This window comes from Cyprinodon tularosa, unplaced genomic scaffold (assembly GCF_016077235.1).
Source record: "Cyprinodon tularosa strain WSP-4 unplaced genomic scaffold, ASM1607723v1 ctg188, whole genome shotgun sequence".
NCBI classification, from domain to species: domain Eukaryota; kingdom Metazoa; phylum Chordata; class Actinopteri; order Cyprinodontiformes; family Cyprinodontidae; genus Cyprinodon; species Cyprinodon tularosa.
The window spans coordinates 1,145,942-1,164,665 of record NW_024038663.1 but is presented as its reverse complement, the minus strand read 5'-3'; the positions used below and the strand labels follow the sequence as shown (position 1 = coordinate 1,164,665).

The window sequence follows — 18,724 nt, the reverse complement described above, 5'->3', positions numbered from 1 at the left end:
TTTAGTTTTTCCAGAAACTTGCATTATTACATGTTAGACAAATGACTTTCAAAAACATACTTTAGTCTACTTTTTGCTTGCCTATTAATTGTGTGCTTCCTCTAAATTCATTACTGCATCTATATAGTTTGGTAAGCAGGAGATGAGCTTGTGCCTCTGCCGAGGTCTTCAAGATGCCAATTATTTTAATTGTAAATTTAGTTTCTTTTTTTCCTCTCCATTCACAGCGTTTATTTAACAGAGATGCGGAATAAACCGAGCAGAAATAGACACACCTTGCACTTTTATTGACTGATCTAAAACCATACCATAAAAAAAATAAATAATAAAACACAATAGTATGAAATAGTTGCATATCTTCTGGATATATCTGCATTTGTGTGGCTGTACACACTTTGTTAATCTCCCCGCAAGCCATCATATCGGTTTTGCCTTACCATGCTCCCCAAGGCTCCAGTTATCCAAGTTGCTTTTTATTTATTTATTTTTATTTATATCCAACTTCATCTTTCCGCTCAACTTTTGAAGCTATTCATTTGTTTCAGGTCTCCTTGAACTTCTATCATGTTTAACACCTAATTTGGTGTATTGAGAAAATGTGTGACTGTCTGCTGTAAAAAATATCAGTCAGCTGTCTCATATCGTATGAAATATTATGACTGTGTGACCATATTACATAACAAACAAACATAACATTTCTTACCATGTTATGTCTTTATTAGCCGTAAAACCATAGTTATTATCATACTTAAAGTAAATATAAATATAATCTTTGATTAGATTATGAAAAACAGAACTACCTTTTAAAATAGTTTTTCGAATTTAATCAATAAAATCTTGATACATTGCATTATTTTTAATTTCTGTTCAAAGCAGAAAAACATACATTAAAATGTTTTCATGTCTACTTCCAGATTTTAAATTAACCTTATTTAAGGACATCTTAAAACATATTTCGTTGATGTACCCCTGTGGAGTTGTGATTTTAAACAGGCCACACAAATACTAACGCAGATCTTTTATGCATACTAAGAGAAATTCTTATCCTTTGTTTATATCCTATTGCTGTTCATGCTAATTATAGTATTGGAAAATGAGTGGAGTAACAAAATGTGTAATATTCAAGCTGACATGCAGACCACCATAAAGGAGCTTTGATGCAAACAAGTGCTTCCAAGTAGATTTTAGACTGATTAAATATAAACCCATTTCACACTGTCTCCGTTTATTATTTTCCTTGCCTAGAGTAAAAACTAGGTGTTTTCCTAGCCTTTTACCCCCAGTTTTTGATTGCATCATGAGTTAAGAGGATTTGAGACAATCCGCTTTTTCATTTGCTTGTTTCCCTCAAAACATGGAGAAACATTTTAGGACATTGCGTTGTCTGTGTTCACAGTGTGGATAAAACACACTGAGACAGACATCCATCTAAAATCGGAAGTGGATAAAGTCTGGTTATTTAAAACAATGCCCTAATCTAATACATGTGCATGGTTTCACTTTTGTTTATCTAGAATTGATTTGTACATAAAAAATACTATAAAATTATATTCTGTAAAGGCTTAAAGGGATATATATTGAAAACAAAGAAGGGAAATAATCCTGCGGTAGGACACACCTATACATCTGTCCAAAACCCGCCCACTCTGCTCACAAACACAAGATCCATGAGAACCATAGGTGGTTGGCATACTGTGACAGTGTGTCAGTCTGACAGGTGGCACTGAGGCAAATATGAGGTGGTTCCTGCTGGAGGTCCAGCTGGCCGTGTTTGGATGTAATATTTCCTCCATTATAATTTGATCTATGAATGGCATAGAGGTTATTAACAGGACCAGCCTCTGCTGAGTTGAGCGGAAGAGCTTCTTGGAATTTTCCAACAGGTCAGTTCACCATTTTCCTTTTATTGCCACAAAATAATGGTATTAACTATCAATGGTATGATAGCTTTTAGAGTGCTTATGTTTCCTATAATTGTACGTATTTTTACAGTCAAAGCCATCACATCCTGACGAGCATCAGTGCTTCCTGTTCATCAGGATGAAGCGCAGCAGGACTCTGTCTTTAAGGCATTCTCAGAAATCAAGGCCAGTAAAATTCTCTGTTTTACAGGAAAAAATAGCTTTTCATAAGCATTCATCTTAAGGTCCTAACTTTTGTTATGGACACTCTATTTTAGTTTTGAATTTAAGATCACCTGCTTTTGAAACAATGGACCTGCATGTTTGATTTAAATGGTTTCAGCTTTGTACCTGATATCACTAAGGGAGAAGAATATCATGTTTTTTTTTACATGCACACAAGGTTGCTTAATGCCGGTAATACAGTTATCACTAATTATTGCTAAATTAAGAAGCATTGTTCTCATTTGTCATCTGCAGCAATTGTGCAGAAGCAATAATCTCCAGGGATAACCATGTTATTGAAATGCAATTTACTGAACAGAGTAACTGGAGTCATTTGACTGCAACACAAGATATGATTAATGTAAAAATAGCCACAAATTTATAATTATGGTCAAATAAAAAAATATATATTTTTCTGGCAAAGCTAATTAATATTCTTTACAATTCTAAAAAAGCTAAATAAACCTCAGATTTTGTGTAGTTTTCCATCTATTCTCAAATATTACACTTTAGTACTTTTACATGAGAAACAATACCCCAGCCTTTCTATGCGTAATATTTTTCTTTTAGTTTTTTTCTGTTAATCATAAAAAAATTACTTTGCAATAGTACTCCAAGGGCTGTATTGAAGTCTTATTTTTGTTAGTTTAGTATAGACACACTTTATTGTTATTTTGTATACACAGACAGTATACAAAATGAATTTTCAATGTATACAGCTTTTGAATAGTGAATGAGCAGCTTACAGCAGTGAAATGAACATTTCCATTTATAAAGTGCAGCTATGATCAAGAATGTAAAACAGTGTAGGAAAGAAGGAAAACCAATTTAGAGTCATGGTGCAAAAGTATTGATATGGAAAGATTCAGTGCAATGCAAAACAAATGAATTAATATGGTAAAAAATGCAGTCGAACATTGACTCTTGTTCTATTTAACCTTATATAAGATTTGTTGATTTATTTTTAGTTTTAATGGTTGACTTCTAAAAGTGTAAGTAAAGACTGGGCCTGAGCATCAATTTTTTTTAAATATAATTGTTGTTATTTGATTTTCCTGATCAATTAAATAAAAAGGCAATTGAAAAAATGTCTCTCAGAAGAAACAAAAGGGAACTAACAAATTATTTTGCAAGATAAAAGGGGAGATGATGAATAGGTGGGTAGCATTAGACAACTAAACCAGGTATAAGTTATAATGGACAACAGACCTAACTGAAAACGTCATCTACACCTTTCCAAGAAATAAGGGCTAAGCTAAAACTAATACACGAAATTCTATTGAGATACCCTGAGAGGCGTTAATGCCCTTTAAGCTCTAAATTTCATTTGTGGAATAGCAATCTCACATTTCCTTAATCGGATATGAATATATTAAATGTGTAAGCATTCAAAGTCCAGAGAAAAAAATGAAAATTTTTGTTGACAGATGGTTTTCAAGCAACCTGACCCTTCCTGAGCTGTTTTACAAAAAAGAATGAGCAAAAATGGTCGCTTGATAGATAACTCTTGTAGAAACATAGCCCAAATACTTATTTATTGCAGCAAAATATTGGTTTACAAATATTTATTTAGTAAGGCTGAATTATGAATTGCTATCACATATAAAAAACTGATCAATGAAGCATAAATTGTCCTCAGAATTATCCTATTATTTGTTTTCATCTATTATACAAAATGTATATAATACAGTTTGATGGGAAGTGGTGAAACAACAAAGTGTGAAAATGTTCAGGCAATATAGATACCTCTGCAATGCAAGTTGCGCTCTTTCTTATTATACTACCATATTACCGAAATATGTTCATCTGTTTTCAGATGGATCAGGGAAAGGCGAACCTTGGTGATGATGGGGCATGTAGGTGCCAAACCCCGGAGACAAACTGCACGGGGAGCTGGGTACCTGTTCAAAGCTCACCCTTCCTCCTGCCTTTCCATCACTGAGGAGGTGTTTCTAGAAGCTGCAGAGTATGGCAACATCCCTGAAGTGAGACGGATGCTGGAGGAGCTTCCTCACCTCAACATCAACTGTGTCAACTACATGGGTCAGAATGCACTGCAGCTGGCAGTTGCAAGCGAGCACTTAGAAGTGGTCAAGCTTTTGCTTAAAAAGAAGGAACTTGCAAAAGTAGGAGATGCCTTGCTGTTAGCCATTAGTAAAGGGTACATCCGCATAGTAGAAGCCATATTGAGCCATGAGGCCTTCACTGACGGTCAGAGGCTGACAAACAGCCCCAGTCTGGAGGAGACACAAGATGATTTTTTCTCATATGATGAGGATGGCACACGTTTTTCTCATGACATCACTCCCATTATCCTGGCTTCCCAGTGCCAGGAGTTTGAGATCGTACACATGCTACTTTTGAGGGGGGCCCGCATAGAGCGTCCACATGACTACTTCTGTCAATGCAAGGCCTGCATTGAGCATCAGAGGCGTGACTCCTTTTGCCACTCTCTGTCTCGTATCAGCGCTTACAAAGGTCTGGCAAGTCCAGCATATCTTTGCCTTTCAAATGAAGACCCCGTGATGGTAGCTTTGGAGCTGAGCAATGAACTCGCCGTTCTGGCCAATGCTGAGAAAGAGTTTAAGGTATGGCAATAAAGAAGGCACATTCTGCTGTCCAAACTAAAGCAAAACATTCTAAATCCCTTTTCATCTAGACTTAGACTTAAACAAATTGTATTGTCCTTTTGTATACAGAGTGTATACAAAACGAAATTTCGATACATACAGCTTTTCAACAGTGAATGAGCAACAGCTAGCAGTGAAATGAATATTCCCATTTATAAAGTGCAGCAGTGATCAAAATGTAAACAGTGTAGATAAGACATGGTGCAAAACGCATTGATGTGGAATATTCATAGCAGAGCAAAAATAAAATAAATATATATAATTTAATAAATAAATACATATAATAAATAGATATGGTGCAAAATGCAGAAGAAACATCTATGTCTAAATATCTGATTTTATGTCCTAAATGAAATGTAATCACTCATCTGGAACTGAGTTCATTACTGTATTCTGTGTGTCTCTTTCTCTGTATTACAGAATGATTACGAGAGGCTGTCCATGCAATGTAAGGATTTTGTGGTGGGACTCTTGGATTTGTGTCGGAATACTGAAGAAGTGGAAGCCGTCCTAAATGGTGACACAGAATCCTGTGCTGACCAGGAAATCTCTGGCAGGCCAAACCTGATAAGGTTGAAACTTGCAATAAAATATGAGGTTAAAGAGGTATATAGTTTTCAAGAGTGTTTTTTTTTTTATTTGCCTTAATAATATTCTCTATATTAAGGCTTTATAAAAAGCACTTATTAACATTCTTATTTAAAAGAGATATAACTCAACATTTTACCTTAATGTATAGTATTAAGCTGAGAAATGACAGACATTTAATTTTGTCAGTCCTTCTTTCCTAATAGCTTAATTTCAGCTGGATAGCTGAAAGTCAAATGGATTTAGGTCCAAACTTTGACTGGACCATTCTGACACATCTATACTTTTTATCTAAACATTTTCCTTAAGCTTTTGTGGCTTCTAATAGGTTTTATTCCTGGAATACCCTGTATTTCTGTCAGCTTTGACCAGCTTTCCTGTTTGTGCATCAAAAAGCATCCCCATAGCAGGATGCTGGCATATCCATGCTTTATGTGGTGTTCAGGGTCATGCATGCCATTTGTCGCACAAAAAGTTTCTTTCTGGTCTTGTTTGCTTGCTTAGAATATCTGCCTCCACATATCCACTCTAGTTTAATCTTTTTCACAAAAAGTCATATGGTTTACTTCCAGCAATGGTTTTCTCCTACCCAGTCTTTAGAGGTCACACCTTTAGAAATAAATTCCCTGTAATAAAAACCAAAGAGAAGAACAAACAGCTAAGAGATAAAGCTGTGCAGAAGTCAAGGTTATAAAACAAAATCCCAACCTTAAGAAACTTAAAAAGGACAGTTTAATATTTCTTTAGAAGATGTGTTATATGACATAACTAAGGCAATTTCTGAAGAAATTCTGTCTTGCTGGATTTTATTCAGGGATTTTAGAGCAATGGGGCCTCAATACATACAGAGAGCATAATGTTTCTGTTTTTAACACCTGAGGGAGAAATCTTTAGCCCCAAACAGCTGCATCCGGAAATTAGAGTCTATATGTATGTGGTTCCCATATTTAAAACATTTTATTGATGCAAATTTCAAGAAATGTTTTCCCTCCCCTTAGCAGAAACTATTTTTTAGCTTTATTTTTTACATAAAATTCAAACAAAATACATTGAACTTTGTCCCTGTATTATGACTATTTTTTTTTCCTTTCTAAATTTTTTTTTGTTTTTTCTGTACCTACCTCGTTTTTTGCAGTTTGTGGCTCATCCAAACTGTCAGCAACATCTACGATCAATCTGGTATGAAAACTTAACTGGACTGCATCAGCAAACAATAGCAGTTAAAATTCTTCTTGTCCTCGGTGTAGCTGTTGGTTTACCTGTTCTGGCTTTTATTTACTGGATAGCACCATCAAGTAAGGTTAGTTAAAAACATGTCACATGATTTTAACCAGTTCTTTTTTCACATAAAATATTGGAAGTTTGTTTACAGAAAGATATACCATAAGCTGAAAATCTGATACTTTAATGTAATCTATTTACTCTTTTCTCAACATCACATTTCTGTCACAGTTGGGGAAACTTATGCGTGGACCTTTCCTCAAGTTCGTGGCTCATGCAGCTTCCTTCATCATATTCCTCTGTCTGCTGGTTCTGAATGCAGCGGACCGCTTTGCAGGGACATCGCTACTGCCAAACATGACCACCCATGATTACCCCTCACAAGTTTTTCGCATGAAGACTACCCGCTTTACCTGGATGGAGATACTTATTATTTTCTGGGTCATAGGTATTGTTAAAGCACATTTTCTTGCGTCTTTGTTTTGTTACATCTTCAAAGTGTTTTAAAAATCCTTGTTATGCAGTAACTGATTGTCAGATCTTAGTATTTAAGGATGTTTCCAAAAACCTGGCGTTGATGACTAAAAGATCGGCCTCCCATTCTCTATTTTTGGAGCCACCAATAAACCTACAGTGAGAACAAAGTGGTCTGTTAGGAACATAAGGAAGAATCAGATATCTAGTATAAGACAGGGCTACTTAAACTACATTTTTCATTTTCCAGATTGGAATGATTATATGGCACACAACGTTAATACGTTATAATCTTAGCTAAAATCATGCATACAGCCTGAAATATGCAATATGCATGTACCTTCACTATTTTTTAAATAAATATCCTCTGGCACATGCAGGGAAACTACATGTCGTTTTTTGTTACTCATGAGCTTCTTCATTTTCTTGGCTGGATAGTTGACCTGACCTGAATTGGTAGATCTGGTATAAATTTGTTGACTTCTATAAACATTTATAGATCATTGCTTTTCAAAACGCAAGCATGACTTTGCTGTTTCCATTCTAAAACCCATTTTTATGTATTTTGGTTCATTGCTCTGGTGTTACATTACAACTTATGCACCTTTAAATAATGTAGGTTTGATTTAAGGTAATGTTGGGCAATATTTACTATTACGGCTGATAGAACAAACCCTCTTCATGATGCTGCCATAATCATGTTTGACTGTTGGGAAGTTATTTTAAGGTTTAAAAAGCCTCACCTGACTCCCTTCAGTGATTTTGGTCACATTGTTGACTGTTTGTTTCTTCCGATGGTAAAACATTTCTTCTTTTTACTTGTCAAAACTCCAAATTTCAACCATGCTTTTATGTGATAATTTTGCAGTGCTGTTTTTTTCTTGGTCAGTAACCTATCAGCTCATGGTGAAGTAAAACTTCCCTGTGGAAAGACCTCATTCATATTTTTTTCATTTAAATTTCCCTTATTCAAAGATATTTACTTATTCAAAGAATAAATGTGCCAATTCTTCTTTAGCTGAAAAAACAAAATGCAAGTAAAGATATTTGGACCAAAGGAGGCAGCTTTCTGTCACCTAAAGTTGACTGCCCATCACCTGAATAACATCTCCAGGGCCCAACTGACACATACTAATGTTTATCTATTTATAGAAATGGCCAAAACACAGTCACATGGTGTTTCATCCACATGCCTTTCAAATGGGGCTTTAAAAATTCTAAAACGTGTTTCAAAATGTTTTTTCAAATAAGTAATTTTTGTTTTCTAGCTGTGTTAACAAATAAAATGAGATTTAAAATTCCACCTTACATGTATGACTCTGAAAGAGTAGTGCAAAAGCAGGTATTACTTTTTAGCCCCACCCCTAACGGCCAGTATCATTTCCAAACTAAAGGCTCCAATGAGGGGTCGGAGGTAATTGTGTGACAATTTCAGGTGTTGTAACTGGCATGTGTTACATAAGCTCTGTTATTCCTATTTTCTACAAAATTTGGAGATATTATTGGTAAACTGCAATGAAAGAACGGCTAAATCTTAGGAGAGAAGGCTTTGTCTAATGCACAAGGTCTCTTTTAATGTAAACCAGCATATTTGTCTAGCCAGATTCCCTTTCATGAGTGGAAAAATGTGTTTTTACTCTTTTGATACTATGCCAAAATCCCATTTCCACCTAGCACACTGTTCACTAAAACCTTTGTGGAAAAAACATGCGTTAACTTATTCAGTCCAAATTTGCTTGAGTCATACTCATGATGTGGATCTATAAAGTCAGAGGCTTCATCCAGAGTTCCAAATGGGGGTTCAAGGTGTTATGCAGTGTTTATTTTGAAAAAAAAAAAAAAAAAGAAAAGTCTAAATATTTTTAATTTTTGTCTTTGTTTAAACACCTATAAATCAGAAATGGTGACATTTCAAATAGTGGTTCCACCTGAAAAATATTCCTCAGTGCCTTTCTGTCATACAAATAAAAACTAATTTATTTCCAATTTATAGCTATACTTGCTCTAACTCACATGTCTAATTTGATGCGGAAGTTGTTCCTAAGACCCTCAGGGCTTAAAGGGTTAAAGGACTAATTCAACTTGATCTTGAAAAACCAATCGTTAGATTTATCTTTAGTTGAATTGATTTGCTACATTTACAGTGTTTTCATAGTTCTACTAAAATGTCAGTTGCAGTTGTAGTTAATCCAGGATACTGCTGCCTGTGTCCTCACTAGAACTAAGAAGAAAGTCCTCACACTGACTCCCTTCGTCTGTTAGTCTATAAAGCCAAAAAGGTTTTACACCAAGAAACAGACTTTTTGTATCAACTCTCCAAGTCTCTCTGGTCTTCTTACTCAGATCTACTCTGCATACCCAGATCCAGATCTAAACATGGCAAAGAAGCAGTTCTAAACCTCCACTGATTAGGAAAAAAACTTTCACACGGCCGTTTTGAAATCCTAAGTTTCTTTGAATCAAGGTTAAAAACACATTTGTTTAGTTTTTCATTTGACTGTTTTAATTAAAATGTTTACTGAATCAGCATTAGTTTGGTATGCCACTTCAACCTACTGTTTTGTTTTTCTCATGTACACAACTTTATATTCCTTATGACTGAAACTTGCTTTATATAGTAACTTGCTGTGCATTGAGAGCTGTGCTTATGACAAAAAACAACAACATAAACCAAACCACACAGACTTTATAAGAGTCATGTAAATTCAGATAAGAACAATGAATATATATGCAGCAAAAATTAAGCCAGACCTTTAGATGGCATCAAAAAGTGTTTTTTTTTTCTCTGCAAATTGAAAAGAAATATTCCATAAAATATAGGTGGTAATGTATGTGTTGTGACTATGTGAATTAGAGAAAACGTAAAAAAAAAAATCTTTATTTTTCTTGTTATAATTTACAGAGCCCCTCTGATGACATGGTAAAAAAAAATTTTAATTGTGGCCACAAAGTAGTATTTCGTGCGCACAAAATACTACTTTGTGGCCACGCAATAAGTTTTACGTGCGCACGAAATACTTATTAATAATATTAATATAATTCCTGGACAACTGGGTAAGCAAATCAATCGCAAATCGCCTTCTCTAAGGTCTAAGGCGAGCTCGATTTGCTTACCCAGTTGTCCAGGAATGATATTAATATTATTAATAAGTATTTCATGCGCACGTTAAACTTATTGCCTGGCCACAAAGTAGTATTTCGTGCGCACGAAATACTACTACGTGGCCACAATAAAATTTTTTTTTTTACCATGTCATCAGAGGAGCTCCGTAACAATTATACATGTATGTTGTATTTCGTCTCCCCTTAAAAATAAAGCCATTAGAGTGAAAAGTTAGAAATAATACAACAATTATTATTGTAAATGTGTTACTGCTGACCAGCACTGTATAGGATGGATTTTTTTTGCCTACTATATTTCAAGCCAGTTCTTTATATTCTTAATATTGCTCCCCTACTTCTAGTCTCTTTGCATGAGTTTTATAGGCCATATTTACAAAAAAAAAACCTCAAGCCTCTATTATATTAGAGGTTCAAGGAATCTTTATTGTTCCCATAGGGCAATTTGTTTTACAGCTAACAGTAGGAGGCAAACAATTAAGTAACAAACACACAAAAGGGAAAGCAATAGCTGCAGGGAGTTCTCTGATCCCCAGGGATGGGGTTCTGAGCTGGTAAAGGGCAGTGAGGTCATTCAGGTGAATACCTGCATTTTGCTGCATACTCTTCCAATACCCTGCAGTCTATTTTTGTTTCTGAGGGAGCTGAGGCTAAACTAATGAATAATAAAGAAAGTGAGGATCCATTCAATACAACCTCCACTTCAAAGTGCTATCAACTTTAAAATTGTGCAACTTCCTGTAAATTATGTGATTCATCCTAAAAGAACAGCAAAAAAACAGATAATTCTTGCACATCAAAAATAAATATTCTAACAGTTTAATACGAAACTTTTTGATTAAACGTGTTAATGGAAACTCTTTGTTTCATGACAGACCCATAACTGAATTGAGTTAATTGGGCTTTATTCTTCACTGTACTATTCCTTGTTTTTGTATATCAAATAGAAACTAAGTGGCTCTAGGCACAATAAAACTGTTTATTTTTTCTTCCCAACAGGTAAGATATGGGAGGAGTGTAAAGATATTTGGTTGCAGAACTTTCAGGAGTACATCTCAGAACCATGGAACCTTCTGGACTTCAGTATTTTGGCCATTTTTATGACCTCTTTCATTGCAAGATTAATGGCTTACTGGCATGCCCATTCTGCACAGTGCTACATCGATGAGCATCCATCAAACACGACCTTGCCTTCTGATGTACAATATTTTCAGCTGGGTAAGTATAGACTAGTCACCAGTACAACGAAAGGCATAGTTAAGACATTTTTCTTTTAACATAAAATTGATATGCGAGTTCATTGTAGTGTAAATGTTAAAAAATGAAAAATCCTTTTATTTGATTTTTCCTTTGAATTATTACTCTGACAGGAACCAATATGCTACTTGATAGGATTTACAGCCACAGTGACTTTTTATTGTATTATGAGACTTAAAGCTACAGTGTGTAATAATTAGAGGGATATACAGTCAGAAATGTAATATATTATACATAACTATGTTATTTATCATCATCTACGAGCTCAGCCTCTTAACCTTAATATTTGCGTTGCCTTAGAATTCGTTATTTATAATTACATAGAAGCGGGTCTCGCAGCCATGGAGGCAGACATCCTTGCGCTAAGGCAGCGCAGAGCCAACAAACTAGCGATTGCGAGATCGCCCATTACGCTCGAAAGTAACTACGGCAAGTTGTTTAAGTCTACATGAAATCTATACCCTACACAGACTAATGAAATACTATCTGTAAAATTATCTATGTAAACAAACCTCATCACTTGAGAAGGTAGGTGATGCAGACGTCGTGGAAGACATTTTGTCCCGTAACACTCGCCGTACTGTTGGGGGGGGGGGGGGGGGGGGGAAGCGGTGGGGGGGAGATGTTCATGTTGCTGGGGTCTGCAGTCTGGACGTTAGATGTCGCTGAAAATTACACACTGTAGCTTGAAAGGCATGAGAGAGGATTCTGTGGAGAAAGATACGTCCAACGGTTGTTTGTGTATTTTTCAATTGTGCGCATGTGTCAGAGCCCCTTCTCCTTCGGAAAAGTTCTGTATACTGGAAACGCCTACGCCGGTAATTTTGTATTTCACCTAGAGAGGCAGCAAATTGCCAGGCTGCACTGGAAATCTTTATAAGAAGAAGAGGTCTCTTCCGGCGTTATCACTGCACATGTTTCATAATTACAAAATACAGTACTTATTGCCGAATTCAACCTAATTTACTGAAATATCAATTTTCCTTTTGACCCATGCTATCTCTGAAAAGAATCTCTTAAACACACATTTAGCCAGCTCCGTTCTCTCACTACAACGAAAAAAGGCTTTCTTGTCCTGTTAGGTTTGTTATGATTCTCTTTTTAGCCATTAATGCTCAAGTTTACACAAAAGAGTGAACAAATATAAAAAAAAAAAAGCAGAAGTAGCAGCAAACAAGCGTAGGAGTACTTCTTTGTGCTTCTGTGTAATGGCGGACCGCTAGCCAAACAGCCAAGCCTACGTAAATAAAGTACTGGGGGCACGTACGCAAAATGTTTGATTGACAAACAAGTAGCCTTTCGACAGTTGGCAAAGTGGATTGGCTCCTGTTTTGTAGCCACCACCACGGCCAGAGTTTAAGTATTTTAATTTTATTGGGGGGGAACCATAAGTGCAAGAATGCCATCCATCAATTAAGGCATTTTGATGATCTGGACCCTTCATTTCAGAGAAAAATCCTGTTTCATACCTTTAATGATAAATGTTCTTTTAGTGGATCGAAGCTGAAGTTTTATCATCTCTACATATTTACAGCAAGGATTCACTGGATTCCCTCAGACCCACAGCTGATTTCTGAAGGTCTCTACGCAATTGCCATTGTGTTGAGTTTTTCCCGCATCGCGTACATCCTGCCAGCCAACGAGAGGTTTGGGCCCTTGCAGATCTCTCTGGGAAGAACGATGAAAGACATTTTTCAGTTCATGGTTATTTTTACAACAGTTTTCGTGGCATTCATGGTGGGAATGTTTGATCTATATTCATACTACCTTGGAGCCAAATACAACGTTGCCTTTACAACGTAAGTGCCAGAAGCATAAAGGCTGAAACAATCATTTGTATGTTATTAATAATTTTGTTCTTCCGCCAGGGTTGAAGAAAGTTTTAAAACACTTTTCTGGGCAATCTTTGGACTTTCAGAAGTAAAGTCCGTCGTTTTAACCATCAATCATAAATTCATAGAGAATATAGGCTATGTTCTGTATGGGGTATACAACATCATCATGGTGATTGTTCTGCTGAACATGCTCATAGCCATGTTCAACAGCTCCTTCCAGGAAATTGAGGTACGAATCAAACACAGCAGTTTTTCATTTCTGCTTCCTTTTGTTTTTCATGAGTGTTCTAGGAATACATTCATCGCTGTTCTGAGTAATCAGTGCCCTTTCTTATCTGATACTGCAGGATGATGCTGATGTTGAGTGGAAATTCGCTCGAGCCAAGCTGTGGTTCTCCTACTTTGAACACGGCAGCACTCTGCCTGTGCCCTTCAACCTCGTACCCAGCCCCAAATCTGTGCTGTCCCTCCTACTCGGGATAAAGACATTTTTTAAACCTCCAAAAGAAAACAGAGAAGAGTCAAAGAATGGCAAAGACATAAGAAATGTAAGAAAAAATCTAAAAAAAACCTTACAGACTAATGTTTTGGAATAGTTTATTTAAATTGGACAAGTTGATGGGCAGCATTAATAGCTTTGTTGTATCAAAAAGCCTGAAGCATCTGTTTGCACAACAGGAACCTTTTAATGGAAACAGCGTAGTTATTTGGGTCATTCATGCTGTGGAAACAGGGACTAAATTAGATAAACAGGGTGGAAATCTAATCTGATAGAGAGGCAGCTCTGGATGAGAGGCAGCACTTTTTAAATGGACCCTGAACAATTGATGAAGTTCTTTGGCAACTAACCCCAGACAACCTTTTGCACACTCAGCACACTTGACCAAAGTGCTTTAAAATATCAGAGGTATCAAAACCCAAATAGTACGGTGATACACAAAAAATGATATAAAGCAACTCTTCAAAATAAAAGCTCTCTCATACTGGGTCAAAAGCCAATAAAAATTGATTATTGTGTTCAGAGCAGTTTTAAAATAAACAAAAGGCCTGTCTGAATTGCATTGGCAGTTCATTTCAAAGTGAAGCTGTCACAGGAAAAAGAAAAAAGCTTTTTCATCTTTGTGCTCCTGCTGCCTTCTTGTTACTGGCCTCCTGCTGAGTGAAAGGAAGAATCAATGTAAAAATAAAAGCTCAGAGGAAGGGTGGATGTAAAACAAACTGTAATGGGATGCTGCTAAATACTTATTCTTTAGATTTTCCAAGAATTTTCTTTCAACCATCACCCATTTTAAGATCAACAGCTTAAATTTTCTGCTCAGTACTTGTACGTTTTTACAGAAATACCTCTCCAAATTAAATTAATTGACTTGTCATAAGGAATTAATTGGAACACAAGATAAAGCCATCAGTAACATCTTTATAAGTGAAGCTCAAAGCTCTTATTTTGATGAGCTTAGCTCCTTCCCTTTCTTTAACCTAGGAAGCAGTTTAACCAAAACATCTTGTATTCAAACCTTAAACCTTTTTATCATTAGGTCTTTCACGTGATTTGGGGTGAGTTTGTTTCGTTTTTGAGCCGTTACAACTATAAAACACCCTGAGAGTAATGCTGTATCGTTCTTATTTTAAAGTTCATTTCTGTGCCTTCTGGATTCTGCTGTTGGTGGTGAGCTGTGTCCCCAAGATCATTGACTCTTCACACTGCAAAACTCCTGCAGAAGTGTGACTGTATCAATTTCTACAGTCGCAATTTACAAAAACAACCCAGTCTTAGTTTGATGAGGGGCCCCAGGACCAATTATTCCCTTACATTAATCTGATAATTTACACTATTAAATAAGGAGACAAATGTAGAAGAAACTCTTAAAAGCTTGATGTATACATTTGCAGACTTAATGTTTTGCCATCTGTGTTGTGTGTGTCTGACCTGTCTCATTTCATTCAAAACATAGCTGCAACATAAGCCCTCAGAACTCAGGTGAAGCTGGGCCTTCAGTATGTGCTTCTGCTAAAGTGGGCCCCCGAATCAAATTTTACCAAAGGAGCCATAGTGGCTTGTTTTGGCCTTGCAAATGTCATACAGTTTTATAGATGTTTTAAAGTATGTTGAAAAATGTATTTTCTTTTTTCCTGATATTTAATACCATAGTTTAGGGAACATGGAGGACTGAAAAAGGACGCATCACTTCATCCAACTCGTCATCAAGTAAGGCAATTCTTGTTTCTTTGTTTGGATTTAGTGCTCAGTAATTTCAGTCTTAATGGCAGTCTCCATGACTGCTAATGGTCATTAGTTAAATAAACAATGGCTCTGCACACATACACAAGGAATTACTTTGGCATCTAGTATTTTGATTGTTACTGTCACAGCAACATCCACATTTGTTGGCTTTAAAGTGGAAATGAAACGGTCAACCAAACTAACTTAATTCACAAGATTGTTTCTTACTATGATCAATAATTATATCACAAATAAAAATATAAAGGTAAAAGAACAAAGCTTTGTTTTATAATTTTTAGCTAAGGGTGCTGCCCTGTTGCAGTACCTGACACGGTGACATCACCGGGTTGATGCGTGATTGTTACGGCTGACTGGTGTTTTGACCGGTCAGTAGAACCCAACTTATAGGTGGTAAAATTTTAAAAAGTCAGAGCAGCTTCAGGCTTTTAGCCAACTGTCCTATGGACGGCTAGCATGCCAGACTCAAAAGTCTTTTGTTTTTCATATTTTCCACAGCAGGTGTTCTGTGGGGTAGCAGGGATAGTCAGAAACCTGGGTCCAAAACTGCCCCTTCTCTCCTTACTACGGAGTCCATTGACAAAATTTGATTTCAGTAGTGGAGGACATGAGTGTTATTTAATATAACTTAATTCAGCGTGTTTTACCATCCAATCACAGACCCGATTCAGTGATGCATCAGATGTTTGTAAAGTGAGCATCTAAGAAGTGACAGCGGTGAGAGCCAATCACACAGGAAAAGAATGAGGTCCAATCAGGAGGTTGTGGGTGGTCTAAACTCAGGGGAGTGGGCTTCAGTTTGACCTGCAGTTGTCTACATGGTCCAAGTGCTGTACAAATATCTGTGTACTGTGGCATAACATTTACTTTGGACAGTAAAACGAGCAGGGGACCAAAACGTACGTTTAAAAAAGTGCAGGAGTCCCCCCCCCTCCCAAAATTACATCCATGCTCGAGTCTCAAGCTGAATGAGGTCAAAAGCATAAGAAGTGTGATTTAGATAAAGAAAAGGACTCTTCGCTGTCCTTTCAGCTTTGTCTTCCATAAAACCAAATGTTTTAAGTGTTTTATACTTTTGATGTATCACCAATACATATATATCCAATGTATACAGTTGCTAGTTAAATCACGTACCAACCCCATGATGTCACCATTTGAGGTACTGCAACATGGCAGCGCCCTTACCAAAAATTATGAAAAAACACTTTGTTTTTTGTTTTACATTTATATTTTTCACATTTGTGATATAATTATTGAAAATAGTAAGGCACAATCTCGTGAATGAAGTTAGTTTGGTTGACCGTTTCATTTCCTCTTTAAAAGTAAAGATGTGTAAAAAAAAATCTATAGAATAAAATCTGTCATTGCAGCATGTTGAGGTAATTCTTCTACTAATTTGAGCCCATGTGTTCCTTTGAGGGAAATTAGTGTTGTTAATGAAATCACTAAGTGCCACTACTGAATAACTCTTGAAGTAATTGTCATTGAAAGATTTCAATAATTTAAAATACGTTTTCAGACATCAATTAGCTTTTAAATAGTCTGTTGCCAACGATCTACCTAGGAAACAAATATGATGGGTCACAGAGCTTCCTATGCTCTGTTTAGTATGGTGCAGTATCTATGATGCTATGGGCTCATTTCCCCCTCAATTGAACCTTAGATTGGTATATTTATGAACAAGACGTTTCCCTCTAAAAGAACATTGGTCAAATATTGGATCAAAACTATATTAGTTACTGAAAGAAAAAGAAAAAAACTACCTTCTTACACATTTTTTTTCTTGGTGCAAAAAAATAAACTAAAAAAAGGGCTGCACATATGAAGCCAGTTTCTTTTTTAACATAACACAATTTTTCTTCTTCTATTATATTTATTTATTTCTTTATTTAATCATCGTGATCAACTCAGTTTAGATTTTTACATTTTGCCCAACTAACCTGTTTGTAATGACTGATTAGGTATTATTTTAATACTATTATTCTTTTATTGCAGAAAATAATGAACTGCTTAATCAAAAGATACATATTTAAAGCACAGAGAGATAAGGATAATGATGAAGTTAATGAAGGTAAGTTTCTTAGAAAGTGTTTTTTTTTTTTTATGTCATCAGATTGCCAAAAAATGAATAAATGAATAACTTACTTGTCCCAAAGGTGAACTGAGAGAGATCAAACAGGACATCTCCAGTCTTCGTTACGAGCTCCTGGAAAGAGGGAACCGTGATTTGAACACACTGGCCGATCTTGTCAGGCAACTGGGAGATGTTGTGCAGAAAGAAGAGCAAAGAATGGAAATGATTTCTTAGAAATGAGCAAACAAAATAGTCGTATAAATTTAGCATAATATGATCTTTTTTTCTGACATTAAATCAAGGTAAAGGGACCTTTACTGCTTTGCAAAATTATTTATGCTACTACATGATGCAGTATTTTGATTTTATTTTATTTTTTCCTAATTAAGCATCACTTTCCATCACTTACAAATACAGACTATTTGTGTTGGTCTATAAAATACAATCGCTGCAAAGTGAGAAATTGAGAAAAAAATCAAAAAAGGTCCTTATCCTTTTTTACTCATACAACTGGAAAAAATGCTTTTGAAAACATTGTCTTCAGTTTTGTGTTCCAAAGAAGCCATTGAATGAATGCTTACTTTTTGGTAGGCCTAATCCTCTCAGCTGTATCTGTTCAGTTAACCACATGGTGGCAGTAAGGTTATGGGCTTCCCCCTTCTTGTTGCAGGGTGTATCACTGTTAGCAAATAATGGCTTTTCACACATATTTTTATTTTCCATTTTCGATATTGTCTGGTACAAAAGTGAGGTACTGAAGTGAAACAAGAACATAGGTTTGATTATGTCTGTGTTTGGGTTCTGATTTGTACAGCTAAGAAGTAAGAATAAAGCTCTTTGGTGATAACTATTCTTTATTTTGTCTGTTAACCATTATTGTAAAGTTAATGAACTTTGGCTTAATGTTCAGAGGAGAAACTACATTTTGAAACGTTACTGCATTAAAGTGAGGGTTACCTGAGCATGCTGTTTAATGAATGTAATAATCATCCATGTTGGCTATCTTCGTTTCTTGGAATACAGATGGGTTATGTTTTTTAAAACGTTTGGAGCAGATGCTGTTTTGCAGTGTAATTTTCTACGGTTAAGTAAGTTAAATGTTGAGGAACAGTCTGACCTCATCTGTGTTCAACAGCTTGCATCTTTTAAGGAATACATGC

The 18,724-nt window shown here is 35.9% G+C and overlaps 1 protein-coding gene across 1 annotated transcript; it reads left to right on the top strand.

The window, feature by feature from the left end:
• Positions 1 to 1,665: 1,665 nt before the first annotated feature.
• Positions 1,666 to 18,414, top strand: trpc6b (transient receptor potential cation channel, subfamily C, member 6b). The gene is made up of 13 exons (XM_038282842.1): positions 1,666 to 1,883; positions 1,993 to 2,087; positions 3,943 to 4,714; positions 5,177 to 5,362; positions 6,480 to 6,644; positions 6,797 to 7,013; positions 11,159 to 11,377; positions 12,951 to 13,215; positions 13,285 to 13,480; positions 13,599 to 13,835; positions 15,401 to 15,457; positions 17,486 to 17,561; positions 17,647 to 18,414. Exons 2-13 carry the CDS (start codon positions 2,041 to 2,043, stop codon positions 17,796 to 17,798), a joined length of 2,589 nt encoding a protein of 862 aa, XP_038138770.1. The 5' UTR covers positions 1,666 to 1,883; positions 1,993 to 2,040; the 3' UTR covers positions 17,799 to 18,414.
• The last annotated feature ends 310 nt before the right edge of the window (positions 18,415 to 18,724 follow it).

Bases quoted from the DNA above. Each gene is read 5' to 3' on its own strand.
- trpc6b (XM_038282842.1), top strand. From the start codon at position 2,041: ATGAAGCGCAGCAGGACTCTGTCTTTAAGGCATTCTCAGAAATCAAG. The intron at 2,088-3,942 runs GCCAGTAAAATT...ATCTGTTTTCAG, and splicing joins AGGCATTCTCAGAAATCAAG to ATGGATCAGGGAAAGGCGAA. The intron at 11,378-12,950 runs GTAAGTATAGAC...ACATATTTACAG, and splicing joins TGTACAATATTTTCAGCTGG to CAAGGATTCACTGGATTCCC.